This window comes from Sphaeramia orbicularis, chromosome 15 (assembly GCF_902148855.1).
Source record: "Sphaeramia orbicularis chromosome 15, fSphaOr1.1, whole genome shotgun sequence".
Classification (NCBI taxonomy): domain Eukaryota; kingdom Metazoa; phylum Chordata; class Actinopteri; order Kurtiformes; family Apogonidae; genus Sphaeramia; species Sphaeramia orbicularis.
This window is the reverse complement of record NC_043971.1, coordinates 14,830,482-14,846,606: the sequence shown is the minus strand read 5'-3', so window position 1 is coordinate 14,846,606 and position 16,125 is coordinate 14,830,482. Positions and strand designations below refer to the sequence as shown.

Below are 16,125 nucleotides of genomic sequence, written 5' to 3'. Positions count from 1 at the left end.
TATTTGAAGCTAAAATATTTACTCCCGTCATGCTTACAGTGGTTGTATATCTCATGAGAGGATTTAGAGAAAAGACAGATACTTGCTGTTAATATTTACCATTTACCTGCTGTTCTTTCAGGTAGGAAATGTAAAAACAAGTGCCACAATTTATATGCAGCCCTCACCTCCCTGTTCCTTTACAATCATCATATTAAAAATGGACATGATTTCCATTTGGTAGTTATTGCTGAGCAGCCATTTTTTGCCCCCTCTTTTATTTATCGATCGTGTTGATAGAAACACGGCTGTGGCGATTAGGGCGTCTGAGCCATCCTAACTCACAGTATTGAACTGGTGGCTGGTGGAGTTGGTCTGTGTGGAGCTCACAGAGGTTATCGGTGGCTCGGGCCCCGCTCTCACCAAACATCGAAGCCCTTAATTAATGGGGGATGAATACACGATGCAGGTTATGACTTCAGCTAATTAGGGAATTGTTAAACAGAGACGGTGCCGGGGAATTCAGCGGGGGCCACGGATGGAGAATCGATGGTCAATGAAGAGAGGGAGCATGTAGGCAATTTGCCAGTTAATGTGTTCCCAATATCAGCCGAGGGAGAGGGAGGGCGGGGTGGGGGGGGCTATTTTACATGTATTGACAAACAAAGCAAGCAAACTGAAAGGACAGCGCTTATAGTAGAGTTAATGGAAAGGCTGTAAAAGTTTCCTAAGTACTGGCACCGAGTCATTCTACGTTAACGGCATTCTACTAAATCATTCAGGCTGAGGATGTTTGCATAGTCGTGATTTACAAAGTCGTAAAAGAGCTGGACTGGTCATAGTACACAGCTGTCTGTATTATAATGGGCTACGATGAAGAAAACAACAAGAGCGATGAGTTGTCCAGCAAAAATGTTAAACACCAGTACTTGAAACTTTTTTTCTATATGAATAAATAGAAATTTACAGTACACAAAATGGTACGAATCTTATTCATTTTCTTTCTTTTTTTTTTTTTTTTTAGCTCAGTAGCATCGCAGGAAGAGGCTTGATGAAATTTGGTATTAGTGAACCCATTTACATAACCATAAAAATCCAGATTGCATGTGTTTACAATCACATCAGAAATGCAAAAATCGGCTTTCTTTCAGAATACATATATACATAGTGATGGTTGACTCAAAATCCCTACAATTGTCATTTGCTCACGAATCAATACAGCAATTCTGTTTTCTACAATTTTTCTTTATTTTTTTCTTTTTTTTTTTTTAACAGATCCACAGATGTAAAAGAACGAAATAAATCAGATTAACAGGCATATATGCACAATGCATTGGGGAGAACTCCAGGTGTGTTAATCCAGTTTCTCATAATCAGATTACTGCTGTTATGTGATAAAGCATATCAGATTATGCTGTTTACATGATCATGTGAATAATCTAATAACTCCAGAAATTGGATAGTAATCTGAGTGTTTTTGTAAATGGGCTCAGCGTCAACGTGGACCTCAGAATGAGCCAATTAGATTTTGGTAGCCAAAGGTAAATATTGCAATAAATCTAACAAAACATGTTTTTTTGTGTAATGACAACATTTTATAACCAGAAAGTCAAAGGTCAAGGTAAAGATGTTCCTGTCCGTTATAGCATGTAATAAAATAAGAGCATGAATTCTTTAGCTCACAGTTACCATAAACTGAAAAGTGTCTGAATGAATATTTGAGCTAAATCTGAAGAAATTCTGTTGATTTTTTTTCCACATATATTATATTATAAAAAGTAACAGGGCTAAATCAATCAAGACATAGCGACTCATGACCAACAATCAAAAAATAAATATATAACACATACAAGTATCAGCCTCCATCTTGAACTTTCATTGTTTGTTTGTTTTTTTTTTTTTTAAATCAATCTTTAATATTATAACTCATTTGAATATTTGATGTCTGAGGAGTTAAAACCAGAGTGTTTTAATAACTAACAAAAGGAATCCTTAAAGTAGGAGTACAGTCTAGTGTATAACTTCACCTGTACTTGAGCGTCTTCCTATATTAAATTAAATTTGATATGCACACTTCATCTTTACAGAGTTAATGGCACTTGTAATCTAGACTTGAGAACATCACAAAGCAAAGAATAAGTGGCTTGATGTGTGAAATATGGAAAGAATCAAACATTCCAAGGCCACTATACAGTAATTCTAAAGAGAATGGATCAAAAGGCACCAGACATCAGGTCTTCACAACGTAAGTATTGCTTGTATCAAGTAGATCTGCAGACAATTACATTCGTTTAAATCACCTGACAGTTCATTTGGACTGAACATGTAAACATCTGCCTTTTTTTTTTCCTGAAACCTGCTGATGTGACTTGAGGGAAACTCACCAACTCCTTTGTGGGCATCAAGACTGGTGTACTCGATGGTTCCGTCGGTGCCTTTTTTGGGGTTTTCCTTGTAGTCTTTATGAACTCCATCAGGACAGTATCTGTAGGACAGTCCATAGTCTGCCAGATACACCTACAGCGTACGGCACATGAAACCGCCAAAGTTAAAATAAGAATATTTTTCCATACTAAAATTAGACTTTTTTTTTTTTTTTTTGGTGTATCTTAAGTACTCACTTAGTCCAAAAGTTATGAATAGAAAGTACTTCTTTGATGACTTCCTGAAGAAAACAGTCATGTCTGATGTAATGCTAACAGTGATCTGTAATTCCAAATGTCATTCACGCATTTTAACCACCTACTCATCTGAAAACATCTGATTGGCCAAAATCTCCCGGAAGCACAGATTACAATGTGACATTTTTGTTTCTCGTCATACTAATTATGGATTTGTTGGGAAATGATCACAAAAACCTATCAAGTACAGCAGCTTTAATTTTACAAAAGGAAGAACATTATTAATCACAATTTTTATACATTAACACAAAATAAATGTCTAAAAGTAACACTCTTTTTAAACTCATTTCTGGTCTTCACCTCCTTAAACAGGGTTTCTGCAGGTATCAGCAAATCTAATTTAATGTTTTTTAATGCCCTTTTTAATGCCACTTTAAACAAATTTAATGCCCGTGTCCAACTGCAGATAGAGTTTTATTTATAGTTTTATGGCAGTTTACCGTCGACAGGCTGTAACCAGGTTCTGAATAGTTCCTCCTCCAATCACTTCTGCTGAAACTTGGATTTTGCCATTTTTCTGACATTTGCTAATATCCCCTCCGTTCTTTTGCCACAGCATGACCACGCTCACAGCACGTTGCATTCCAAGCATCCGGTGTTGTGACTTCGTGTATCGGTCATAAACAACAGTCAATTAAAGGGTTCTGCCTGCCAATCATCACATTATACTTCCAATCACAGTTATTAAATGTTTATATAATCAGAATAAAATCATGAACAATGCTTTTTTCCGTTAAGTGTATTTAATTTTTTAATGCCTTTGGATATCAAATTTAATGCTATTTAACGCCATTTAAGGCCTTAATTGTCACAAAACCTATTTAATGACTTTTAACGCTTTTTAAAGACCCGCACAAACCCTGTTAAAACAATTAGACTCTAATATTATGGTGTAATGATTATTCCAGTCCTCAGTTCATACTTAGTTTTTTTTTTTTTCTGGAGAAACTCAGTGGGTTGGGAGTGAAAAAGCAATATGTGTGAACATGTCTGGGTTTTATTAAATCAATTAGAATACGGAATATTAAGAATACTATGAAGAAAGATTAATGTTTACAAATCAATTTTGAGATATATATATATATATACATACAGTACAGGCCAAAAGTTTGGACACACCTTCTCATTCTTCGCATTTTCTTTATTTTCATGACTATTTACATTGTAGATTCTCACTGAAGGCATCAAAACTATGAATGAACACATGTGGAATTATGTACTTAACAAAAAAGTGTGAAATAACTGAAAACATCTCTTATATTCTAGTTTCTTCAAAGTAGCCACCCTTTGCTCTGACGACTGCCTTGCACACCCTTGGCATTCTCTTGATAAGCATCAAGAGGTAGTCACCTGAAATGGTTTCCACTTCATAGCTGTGCCTTGTCAGGGTTACTTAGTGGAATTTCTTGCCTTATTGATGGGGTTGGGACCATCAGTTGTGTTGTGCAGAAGTCAGGTTGATGCACAGCTGACAGCCCTATTGGACAACTGTTAGAATACATATTATGGCGAGAACCAATCAGCTAAGTAAAGACAAACGAGTGGCCATCATTACTTTAAGAAATGAAGCTCAGTCAGTCTAGAAAATTTCAAAAACTTTGAATGTGTCCCCAAGTGCAGTCGCAAAAACCATCAAGCGCTACAACGAAACTGGCTCACATGAGGACCGCCCCAGGAAAGGAAGACCAAGAGTCACCTCTGATGCTGAAGATAAGTTCATCTGAGTCACCAGCCTCAGAAATCGCAAATTAACAACAGCTCAGATTAGAGACCAGATGAATACCACACAGAGCTCTAGCAGCAGACACATCTCTACAACTGTTAAGAGGAGACTGCGTGAATCAGGCCTTCATGGTCAAATAGCTGCTAGGAAACCACTGCTCAGGAGAGGCAACAAACAGAAGAGATTTATTTGGGCCAAGAAACCCAAGGAATGGACATTAGACCAGTGGAAATCTGTGCTTTGGTCTGATGAGTCCAAATTTGAGATCTTTGGATCCAACCGCCGTGTCTTTGTGCGACGCAGAAAAGGTGAACGGATGGATGCTACATGCCTGGTTCCCACCGTGAAGCATGGAGGAGGAGGTGTGATGGTGTGGGGGTGCTTTGCTGGTGACGCTGTTGGGGATTTATTCAAGATTGAAGGCAACCTGAATCAGCATGGCTACCACAGCATCCTGAAGCGACATGCCATTCCATCCGGTTTGCGTTTAGTTGGACCATCATTTATGTTTCAACAGGACAATGACCCCAAACACACCTCCAGGCTGTGTGAGGGATATTTGACCAAGAAGGAGAGTGATGGAGTGCTGCGCCAGATGACCTGGCCTCCACAGTCACTGGACCTGAACCCAATCGAGATGGTTTGGGGTGAGCTGGACCGCAGAGTGAAGGCAAAAGGGCCAACAAGTGCTAAGCATCTCTGGGAACTTCTTCAAGACTGTTAGGAAACCATTTTAGGTGACTACCTCTTGAAGCTCATCAAGAGAATGGCAAGAGTGTGCAAAACAGTCATCAGAGCTAAGGGTGGCTACTTTGAAGAAACTAGAATATAAGAGATGTTTTCAGTTATTTCACACTTTTTTGTTAAGTACATAATTCCACATGTGTTCATTCATAGTTTTGATGCCTTCAGTGAGAATCTACAATGTAAATAGTCATGAAAATAAAGAAAATGCAAAGAATGAGAAGGTGTGTCCAAACTTTTGGCCTGTACTGTATATATAACAGTAGAGATTGAAATCCAGTAGGATTTCGTAATCCTACTGGGACAGATAGGAATTTTAGTTTGTCCTAGGACAAACTGAAATCCTATCTGTCCTAGGGTTAGGGTTGGGTTAGGGGGTTGGGGTTAGGGGGTTAGGGTTAATCTTCAGATCCTAATTTCTTGTAGGATTTTAGTTTGTCCTAGGACAAACTAAAATTCCTATCTGTCCTAGTAGGATTACGAATCCTACTGGATTTCAATCTCTACTGTGACATATATATATATGGAAATACATAATTTCTGTGTGTACTACTATGTACTACACATGACAAAATTGTGACGACAAACTGTGGATTTTTGTGGATATGATGTCTCTTCTACTTTAATGATAATTGTACTCTTTAAATGTTTGTCTACTTGTAACCCATCAGTGGATTTTTGGGTTCTGAATTGGTCACAAAGTGTATGGACAAGGGAATAATATTTTCTAAAACATTTACCTCTCCGATGACAGACATTTATTTTTACAGACATTTGTGAAACACTGGTCATTGTGATGGATAACACCAGCATTTGACTGAATGTTGCTGGAGGATGTCTGATTTATAAAGTATGTTGAAAGTGAAATGACATTTAGAACAGAAACAAATGTGTCTTCCAGGAAACATTTTTGTTGTCTATTTTGTGGACAAACAGTTGCAGAGTTGTGATGTTCTGGCAGCTTAATATTATGTTACATGTTTTCAATGCAGAAATGAAATATGTGAATATTTTGCTTTAAAAATAAACTTACAATTACATTAAATAAGTACACATAACCCTACTTTTGCAAAAAAAAAAGAAAAAAAAAAAAAAAAAGATTTGGTATGAAATGGACTGCGACTTCATGACAATGGAAGAATGTGGGTCCCAAGGTGACACCAGATGAGAAGCACTCATTAAACCATTGCAATGAACTGAGAGATACTAAAGAGAGAGGCCTTCAGTATTATATCCAGTACTTAAACACTAATCCATAAAAACAGACAATAAGCACTTTGAATCAAATTATTGTACTGATGTAGAATAGAGCTGCACCCAATATCCAAAGCAGTATTAGTGCAGATCTACAGGGGCCTCACCTGTTCAGGGTCTCTGTGACCCTGCATGAGATTTGCAGCTTTAATATCTGCGTGGACGTACTCGTTCTCATGGATGTACTCCAGCACATCAACCTGTTTCATTGACAACAGAGCATAAACATGCAAGGAAAAAAAAGGATGTTTAGTACAAAATAATCATTAATAGAAAATGTTAACAATGTGTGACCTTAAGGGGGAAAGAAGCTTCATTACTAATAGCCTTCATGTCCATCTAGGCTCTTAATCTGCAATGACTAGATATAAAAAAATTTAAAAAAAAAATTAAAACAGTGTCTGGTTTTCCAGGAAGACAGTCTCACCAGCCCTCGACCCAGATGGAGCACGGTGACCGGCTTCAATCGACCTCCGATTCGCTCACAAACTTTCTGCAGATCACTGCCCAGACGGTCTATGGCCATGAAACGATACCTGTGAGGGGAAGGGTCAAAGGTCAAACTTTTCCTTCTCATTCTGAAAAATCAAATCATCAAAACAGACGACCTGCAATACATGTTTGCTCCTGGGAATTTATAAATGCAAAGACATTTTGTAAAGAAGAACAGCCATGTCATAGAAAATATCCTATAACAGCCTGTACATTTATCACAGGGTTTGAAAAGATTCTCACATTTCCATAAGGTTTCCAGGACTGAAAATATTCTGTCCATGACTATTCATAACCTCCAACTACATGAATGTTAGTGTAACTTCACCAGTGTCTGAAAATTCTTTCTTGCAGCTGTTAGGTTCCACAACAGAAACTGCTTCAAATAATCTGTGCAATAAACCATACTCATATTTATAATCTATAGACATGTCTATATATATAATTATGTGTGTAGATATGTGTATATAGGTGTACATATGAGTATCTCTCCTATCTAACATGTGGCATGTTCTGCATGTGCACAGCTGTAAATAGTATTTATAGATTTTTTTGATTTGTCTTAATTTTGGATTTCTTTTTTTTTTTTTTTTTGGCTCTTTTGTGCTTTGTTTGTGCTCCATTCTTGCTGGTGTAAATTTGGAATTTCCCCTTGTGGGACTAATAAAGGAATATCTTATCTTATCGTAAAATAAAAGTAACTGTTTTTGTTTTTTTACAGGACACAACAAACCAAAACAAACAAACAAAAATCTACATTGATGTTAAATCTCATTCTGCAGATGTTTCCTTAACAATATGATACTAAAAAGATGAACAATTCATCTAATTTAATTTTGACAGATCCTCTTTAAAGGGTCAGAGGGACCAGAAGAGTCAATTCACTAAAATCTAGCCATAAAATGTGTTTTGAAATCATACTGTGGTTGATGAAACTTTAGTGTTAATTTTCAGAATCTGTAATCTGACATGAGCTGAACTTAAGTTTGTAAATTGAGGCAAACTAGATCGACAAAAACACAGGGTTTGAAGGTCCAGCGTATCTTCACACTACTGATAAATATAAGAAAAGCCAATTAAATATTTATTAAAAGACACTTAAGCCGTTAAGTAGTTACGATTTTCCTAAAATTCTTCTTTATATTACACTGACTTCTAACTTAATCACTTTCATACATCTGTTCAAATGCTGCATTTAATTGACGGCATCCATCTATCTAGTCTCTTTTCTATTTCATTTTATTTTATTCATTGAGGCTTATCTTCCACCTTATGTGACAATTATCTATTAAAATCCATCATTTCATGTGAATCACTCCACTCATAACTCTTAAATAAAAAGTGGCGTACAAATAACCCTTTTCCTAGTCATTAGACACACCCCACAAGGTCAACTTCAGACAACTTTAAGGAAATGAATCTAACAACATTTGCAGCTCTCCTCTTTGACATTTCAATGTAAAAATAAACTTTCAGAGATCTTCTCGTGTCAGCAGTATCAATATATAACAGGATTTCTCAAGCGGCAACATCTTGGTAATATGATACTCAAAAATAAAGGAATTACACATTGTGAGAATTCAAGGATGTGCAGACTATCCAACAAATGTCTTTACCTCAGGTCATTATGTTCAGCCAGTCCTGATCCCCAGTAGGTCGGGATGCCCAGGAAGTCCAGTTTTCTCTTTGACCTCCATCTCTCCACTGGAAACGCATTAGATTAAAAAATTTGTCACTTAGAATCTAAAATAAACTTGGAAAAAAATATGTATATTATAGAAATTATATGGGATAATCTGGGCGGAGAAAATCATAAAAGAAAGTGTAAAGAAAAACTCTGGGATATTCTGCTAAAAAATACCAAATTATTAAGAAAACTTTCAGACAATTGACTTGAAAGTTTAAGATGTTTTACCTAGTGTTTTAAAACAGTGCACATATTTCCTGTGTTATCTAATGTTTTAATAGAAACTCAGAAATAAAAATGCCTGTTTATTACAACCCTGTAAAATCAACGTGCAGTGGCCTGAGACTTTTACACAGTGTTGTACGTTCACAGAAAAACTATTAGGAAGTTGATCAGCCCTGCTTTACTGCTTTTCCCCTGGCTTCTCAAACAATCTTAAAATGTTTTGTTTCCCGTCTTAGAATGCTTTAAACCAATAAGTGTGTGCTGTACTGGATAAAATGTTGAAATTAAAGAATTTACCAAAGTTCAGACAGATAAACAAATTAGATGGCTGTCAAAACCTGGAAAGAATAAAACTTTGACCATGGCTCAGTCTTTGACCCTAAATGATTGAATAATTACAAAAAAAAGTTTGCTCATTAACTTTTTTCCTCCTCAAGTTTACATGTAAAGTTAATACTGGTTCACAATTTAAACAAACAAAACTAAATTTAGTCCAGGTTTAGAGTAAAAAGTAAACTGACCTTTCTTGATCTTCCTATAGAGTTAAATTGAGGTGTTAAACCATGATCAAAGAGGTTTAATAAATGAATCCTTCATGTTGTCACCCCCTCTTAGTGTTACTTATCCCTTCCCTTGCTTTAACCTCCTCTGACACAACTCCTTTGAAACCCTGATGTCCATGAAAAGTAGACAAATGTTTTGTCCAGAAGTCAGATTTGTCCTTGCAAGTGTAATAAAGCATGCATGCAAATATCAATCTTACACTACTGAGGGTACAAACACCCACACACACACACGGAGGCCCCAGACAAAGCAGTAGGCCTGGCTCAGGGCTTGATGGCGGCTGGCCTGACTGGCGCTCCACCAGGCTGGCAGGTGGTCAGGGGCTCAGCTGAGGCCCGGGCATCATTACGTGTGAGTGGCTTCCTCTCCAAACGTAGGCATTGGAAAGCTCAGACAAGCGCAGAGAGGGGGCCTAACTGCCACTGAGGTGCATGTTTGCTTTGGCTTATTATTAATTACTGTGAGGCAGGCAGCGGAGCCTCTGTGTGTCTGCAGCCACTTCATCAGTCAAACACACTCGTGCTCCAGCGAGCTGCCGGGACGCTGGACAGGTGGTGCTACTCACTGCTGTCCGCTTTGGCTGCCCTCTGGTAGAACTTGAGCTCGGCGAACAGGGGGCCGTTCTCATGGTACTCCTGCACAAACAGGTAAACAGAATTGGTAGGACTTTGCGACAAGGCCAAAAATGTTAAGATAAAAGAAGTCTGTATCAGTCAATAGCGATAATTATCACAATTAATGCCAAAGTCATTCTTTCTTTCAGGCTTGAGTGTCTATTTTTGGTTCAGTCAAAACAGAGACAACATAGAAAAGGCAAACAAAAATAACATAAATCACATAATAGGACTTAAAAACACACCTGTAGTCTCTGATTTGGTGTTGATTTTATTTTGTACACCTTTTCCACTACCTCTCTAGGAAAGTGGTAAAAATGCACTTCTGTTATAAAATCATAAAATTATTGGTGTGTACTACGTACATACATGCCGACTAGGTCCAAACTGCTGAATAACTCAGAGGAAGCACTGACAATAAAGGAGAATCAGCCTTCTTTCAGTTCCTTGTTTTAAATCTCTCAATAGACTACCAGTTAAGAGTTTTAAAACATCTCTGTATTTTCAGTTTTGCCGATACTTAAGAAGTTCAAGTCTTGGGAATGACCTGAAAGAGAACAAGCAGACAAACTGCAAGAGTTTAAAAAAGGACGGAGTAAAAAATAAAATGTCCTACAGGTGTACTCGTTGATTAATATACAAGAGCAGTATTAGAGGAGACTGACTCCCTGTGAAGCATCATTTGGATAATTCTGCAGTGCAGGAGGTAGTATATTGCTATCATAATGGTGAGAAAAAGGCAATTTAGAAAAGTCAGACAGACCAACTATCATAACAGTTATAAATGTAGTTCTTCCCCTTAGGTGGAAATAGAAACTTTTACAAACTTTTTGGTGAATACGTGTAAACTTTCATTATTAACAGCATCGGTACAGAACTTGCTGATGCCAGCTCATATAGTCTATCTTTATCAGATGGAATTCCCCAAAAACACTTGAAACTTTTCTCATTTGTGAAGAAACACTCTATTTGCTTTGGCCAGATATCAGAATAAGATTTTAAAGCAATTTTTTTGCCCTGGAATGAGACTTTGAACCGTGTCCCTTATAAGTAGAGACATGAAAAAAAAACCATCATTTTCCATTTATAAAACTTGACTATAAATCAGATATGGCCCATATTCAGACAGACAATTTTCAATAAAATGTCACAAATTCAAAATGGGACAAATATAATATTTTATCAGGATTCAAAACTGTCAATATGAGACAAAAAATAACTTCAACTTTCAAAGGTACTTAAAGTGACAAGTGAACAGGTGGCAAGTAGCAACAAAAGCTCTTAATGAAATTGAAAAAAGTCATTGACATCTGTTATATTCTTAAGTTAGTAGCATTTTAGCAAATATAAACACAACAAAGAGTATAGTAAGCAGCATGACGTTCACAGCATGTCAGCCTATTTGTAATGCAAAACAAGTGACTAGCAAATAATTTGCAAAGTCATGAAATTTTTAAAAAGTCATTTAACTTAAAAACAGTTTAGGTTGTGCCTAAAGCCTGTCACCCTCCTGTTGAAGTCAGTCCTATAAAAAAGAACCTGATCTATTTCATCAACTGTTGCTCCTGAGAGTAAGGTAAGTAGGCTATTACTGATGTCATGATCGGAGGCTTTTTTTGTGCATCTGGGCCTGATACAATCTGGTGAAACCTAATTTAGGGACTTAATTTTTTGTATTTCTTTGTATAGTGCTATCAAGTCATTTCTCCAACACATATGCCTAAGACCCGTAAATATAAAACGTTTCATCACTTCTGATACATGTATAAAGTTTGGTGAATTGCTGAGCATGTTTTGGCTTCCAAGTGACTGATTAATTAGATGAATATTATTATGTGTATTATTATCATCAATAGTAGTTATTACTTGTAGTAGTAGGAAGAGACTCCTGCAGATATTAAACTTAAAAAAAAAAAAAGCATGAAAAAGATGGATAGGCTCCATGATTGCACACAAATGTACTCACCACTTTTATCACAAAGTCTGTGTCGGCTGCAACAGGCTTGTCCACATGCTGTGAGGCTTAAAGAATAGAGAACACAAACAGGGAACAAATGATACAATGCACGACAGTAAATCAAACCCTTTCACTCAAAACATTTTAATACACACAATAAAACAAAAATAAGGAACTGTGTGATCAGTGGTTTGTCAGTGTTGGAAATCATTTCATATTGGAAAGGGAAAAAAAAAATCTGCAAAAGACTGCTGGTATACAATCATGTCAATGGGTAGACATAAGAAAAAGCCAAGGACTTTATAGAGAATTGTCCTTTTATTTTTCAGCAGATCAGACAGAATACTTTTAGTGTATCTACCTCAAACAGGAAGATAAATAGCCAGACAGTGAAATAGATGGAGTTGTGGGAAGTTGACAAATGAGTCTATTTCAGACTGACAACGTCCACAAGACTCAGGTTTAAATCACTGGTTTGAGTATGAAAATAATATGGATCATATGCAAAAATGTATGACTTGGAACTATTTGCTTTTTCATTACACTTTGAATAGTACAGATCACATTAACTGAATATTTGTTTTTGATAATGACAGAAAATGTGGAAATACCAGAGCACTGAGAGTGACAACTTTATCAGCATAACTTTATTGGCATAACCTTATGTAATTTACATAAAATATCAGAGCTGTTGCACCTATAGGGGTCATCCTTTGAGTCACAGTGGGCTAAATAAGGCCATGTTCGGAAGTCCACACTGTGTGATTTCCTTCAGGTGAAACAAGTATCTGCAGCACCAGGGATATCCCAAAGTCAGAATCTTGTCAAGTTCTAATCACTTCTCTTGCTCCTGACTTCATAACTCTGGTTGTAGTGACACTGGTAATTCCAATCTTCAATGCGGTAGCAAAGTACTGGCTCAGTACGTGTCATGAGGGAATGACAGATGACAAGAAAGTCTGATGTAACTGCACAAATCACAATGAGTCTGATCTTATCACTTTATTCTCCAAAATTAAATACAGGTTAGATTTTCACCATGTGACCTCAGTCTGAAAAGTCATATCTGAACTCATGAGACTTTTGCATGACTCTAGATCAGTATTAATCACAATTCTTCACTGGCAAACATCACTCTGAACAAAAACATGGACAACAGCTGTGATGTGTTCTCAGTTTGTCACTGGACAGACAGTGAGGTACTAGCCCAGGGGTCAGCAACCCTGATCCTAGAAAGCCACTATACTAAATGTTTTCGATGTATCCCTCTTCCAACACACCTGATTCAAATGATAAGCCTATCATCAAGCTCAGCAGAAGCCTGATAATGACCATCAGGTGTGTTGGAAGAGGAAAACATCTAAAACATGCAGGATAGTGGCTCTCTAGGACCAGGGTTGCTGACTCCTGTACTAGCCCAAAAGAAGTTGTTGAACTGACAACTGTATGCAAGCAAAACTGAATGCAACATGTAACATGGATGTGAAAGTGCATCACAGAAAGGTTAAAGCCAATGTCAGACAGTTCAAGACCATGACCAGTCCACTTTAGAATCAGTCACACAAACAATAATGTGAAGGACCAGAAATATTTTATCTGAGATATTATTACACATTGTTCACTGTACCAGCTGTTGTGCTCATAGATTTAGAGACTTTATGTTGCTTCTTCCCTTTATTTGTCACCAGTCTGTATTTCTACTATTCAACATGAAAGTGTCGTGTGCTCATTACCGAGATAGATCAGTCCAAAGCCACCTTGACCAATGATTTTACCCAGCCTCCATTTCTTCTTCTCCGTGTCAGTAAGTATAAATCCATCTGGGAGCGGTTTGGGTAATGTCCTCTTTTTTGGTGGAGCCATGAAGTCTGAGCAACCAAAAATATGAAAGAAAATACACATAATTATTGGTCAAAAGTTTTAGGATACACTGTCACTCTCAAAGACAGTCCTAAACTTTTAAGGATTATAATGGTCTGTCTGTCTTTATTAATTTCCTTTTCTTATCTGTTGCCTTAAAAGAAACAACAGATGAGGCACAGAGAAGCCAATTCTACAACACAATATTTACTTTGACTTATCAAAATATACATACATTTCCTTGATAACAGTATACTTTTATTCGAGTACCATTTTGAATGCAGAACAGTCATTTGTATCGGAGCCCTGTCACAGTAGTACTACTGAAGTAACCAATCTGTATGTAACTTTAACCAGTATTAGCAGCTGGAAAAGATCAGTTGTATAACGGTTCTGAATAGTCTGTAAGAGTAGTTAACGTGAAATAGAAAGACAGCCACTGAAAACGGAACGGCAACAGGTGAAGTACCCGAAAAGTGATGAATACCGTTAAATTTACCGTTAGCGCCGACTAGCAGCTAGCTAAAAATACACGAAGGCATTTACTTGTAAGCATAAGCTAAGTAACATATAAACTCACCTTCGAGGGGAGGCCACACACGTCGTCAGTTTACCTTTTGATGGGTAATCATATCGATAAGGTACTGTCACTTACATTTATCAGTTTCGGTGGCCGAAATATCACTCCCAACTCGAAACAGAAACAAGACACCGAGTTAAGCACTTCCTGAAAGTTGTCCCTCCCGCTATGCGGCTCGGCCAATAGGAAGATTGGAAAAGTTTCTAAACCTCAACTAGTCAATAGAAAAGCAGTGGAGGTGGGCTTATATCGCATTACGCATGCGTATTGATAAATCTATATTGAGATTGCCGGAAGTGTAAAGGATGTTCAAGTCTGTTTAAGCATCTACAATACATTAACAAAGTATATCCGAGATTAATAAAGTACTCAAAATAATTACTAATTCAGTATTAGTGCAGAATATGAATAACTTGCCACACTTTGACTGTTTATTAAGAAATGGAGGACAAAATACATAATTTACCTCCCAAGACATGAGACATAAGAGATTAATTTTGAAATCCTAACTAATATTTGTGCTATTTAATATTTAATGCTAAAAATATAGTATAATAATATAATATTATTAGAATTGATTTTAAGATTTTACTGATTACTTTTAAAGCCCGAATGGGTCTGGCCCCAAGCTATATAGATGACATGTTAGCTACCTACGAGCCAGCACGTAGCCTCAGATCCTCGGGCAGAGGGCTCCTGGCTGTTCCAAAGTCGAGGCTTAAATCTCAGGGTGACCGGGCCTTTTCCATCAGGGCCCCTCGACTTTGGAATGGCCTGCCCGAGGAAATAAGGCTTGCAGAATCAGTGGCATCTTTTAAGTCACTTCTTAAAACACACTTTTATAGACTTGCTGTTGTGTGATGTTTGTCCCTTTTAATTTTTATTTTTTTAATTTTTATATTTGAATCTTATCCTGTTTGATTGCTGGTTTATATTCTCATACATGATGTTGTTTTATCTCACGCCTCTACTTCTGCATTGATTTAACAGCATCATGTTACATTACCCCTGCACTCCTTATTCCGATTCATTTAATCTGTTTTAAGTGTCTTGTTTCTGCATTGTTGTACACATCTCTCCTATTATGTTGCTTCTATTTTAGTGTTTTTAGTGTTTTTATTTACATCTTGTATCCTGCTGTTGTGCCCTTTATTTGTTTGTCAAAGCACTTTGTAAACTTTGTTTTAAAAGGTGCTATATAAATAAAGTTGTTATTATTATTATTATTATTATTATTATTATTATTATTAATACTAATATATGATAATATAAAATGCTAAAATTGAGCTTAAATGCATAGATCATTGTAACTGCACCTTCTGTGTTACAGAAATTGCACAGACAGATCACCTTTTCTTGTTCTGAACTGTCAATATATTTACGAGGGGGGGCTGAAAAGCTCATAGCCTGACTAAGAAGGAGTTATTCCACAGCAATGAAACTTGGCATACATTAAATTCAACCTTTCCTGATACTAACGGCATGGTTTCCTTCCAGATAAACCCACATTGGATAAATAATTTAGGACTCTGAAAAGTAATACTACAGACATTTCATGAACATACTTGCTTTTCATCCCTCCCTTGTTCTCCCTACCCCTCTTGAATTCAGCTTCCCAGTTTTGCACAGTTGATAAAGCTGAAGCATCATCCCCTATAGCAACTATGTCTGCATGAATGTCCTTGGGGGCTAACCCCTTTTTCTGCAGACATTTGATAAGACCACGGTGCCACAGATGGTTCACAAAATGTCTCTGGTACTACTT

General features: G+C 36.9%; 1 protein-coding gene across 2 annotated transcripts in view; it reads right to left on the bottom strand.

Moving 5' to 3' along the window:
* LOC115434558 (serine/threonine-protein kinase VRK1-like) overlaps positions 1 to 14,495 on the bottom strand; it is a 37,175-nt gene extending 22,680 nt beyond the window's left edge. The window contains exons 1-8 of one of the 2 annotated variants that reach the window (XM_030156594.1): positions 14,359 to 14,495; positions 13,654 to 13,803; positions 11,930 to 11,985; positions 9,915 to 9,984; positions 8,490 to 8,577; positions 6,809 to 6,917; positions 6,489 to 6,581; positions 2,364 to 2,496 (exon numbers count right to left, since the gene is read on the bottom strand). In XM_030156594.1, the coding sequence (XP_030012454.1) occupies positions 2,364 to 2,496; positions 6,489 to 6,581; positions 6,809 to 6,917; positions 8,490 to 8,577; positions 9,915 to 9,984; positions 11,930 to 11,985; positions 13,654 to 13,783 (679 nt within the window). In that variant the 5' untranslated portion in view covers positions 13,784 to 13,803; positions 14,359 to 14,495. The remainder of the gene's footprint in view (positions 1 to 2,363; positions 2,497 to 6,488; positions 6,582 to 6,808; positions 6,918 to 8,489; positions 8,578 to 9,914; positions 9,985 to 11,929; positions 11,986 to 13,653; positions 13,804 to 14,358) is intronic. The other variant, XM_030156593.1, reaches the window with a different exon arrangement.
* Positions 14,496 to 16,125: the final 1,630 nt, after the last annotated feature.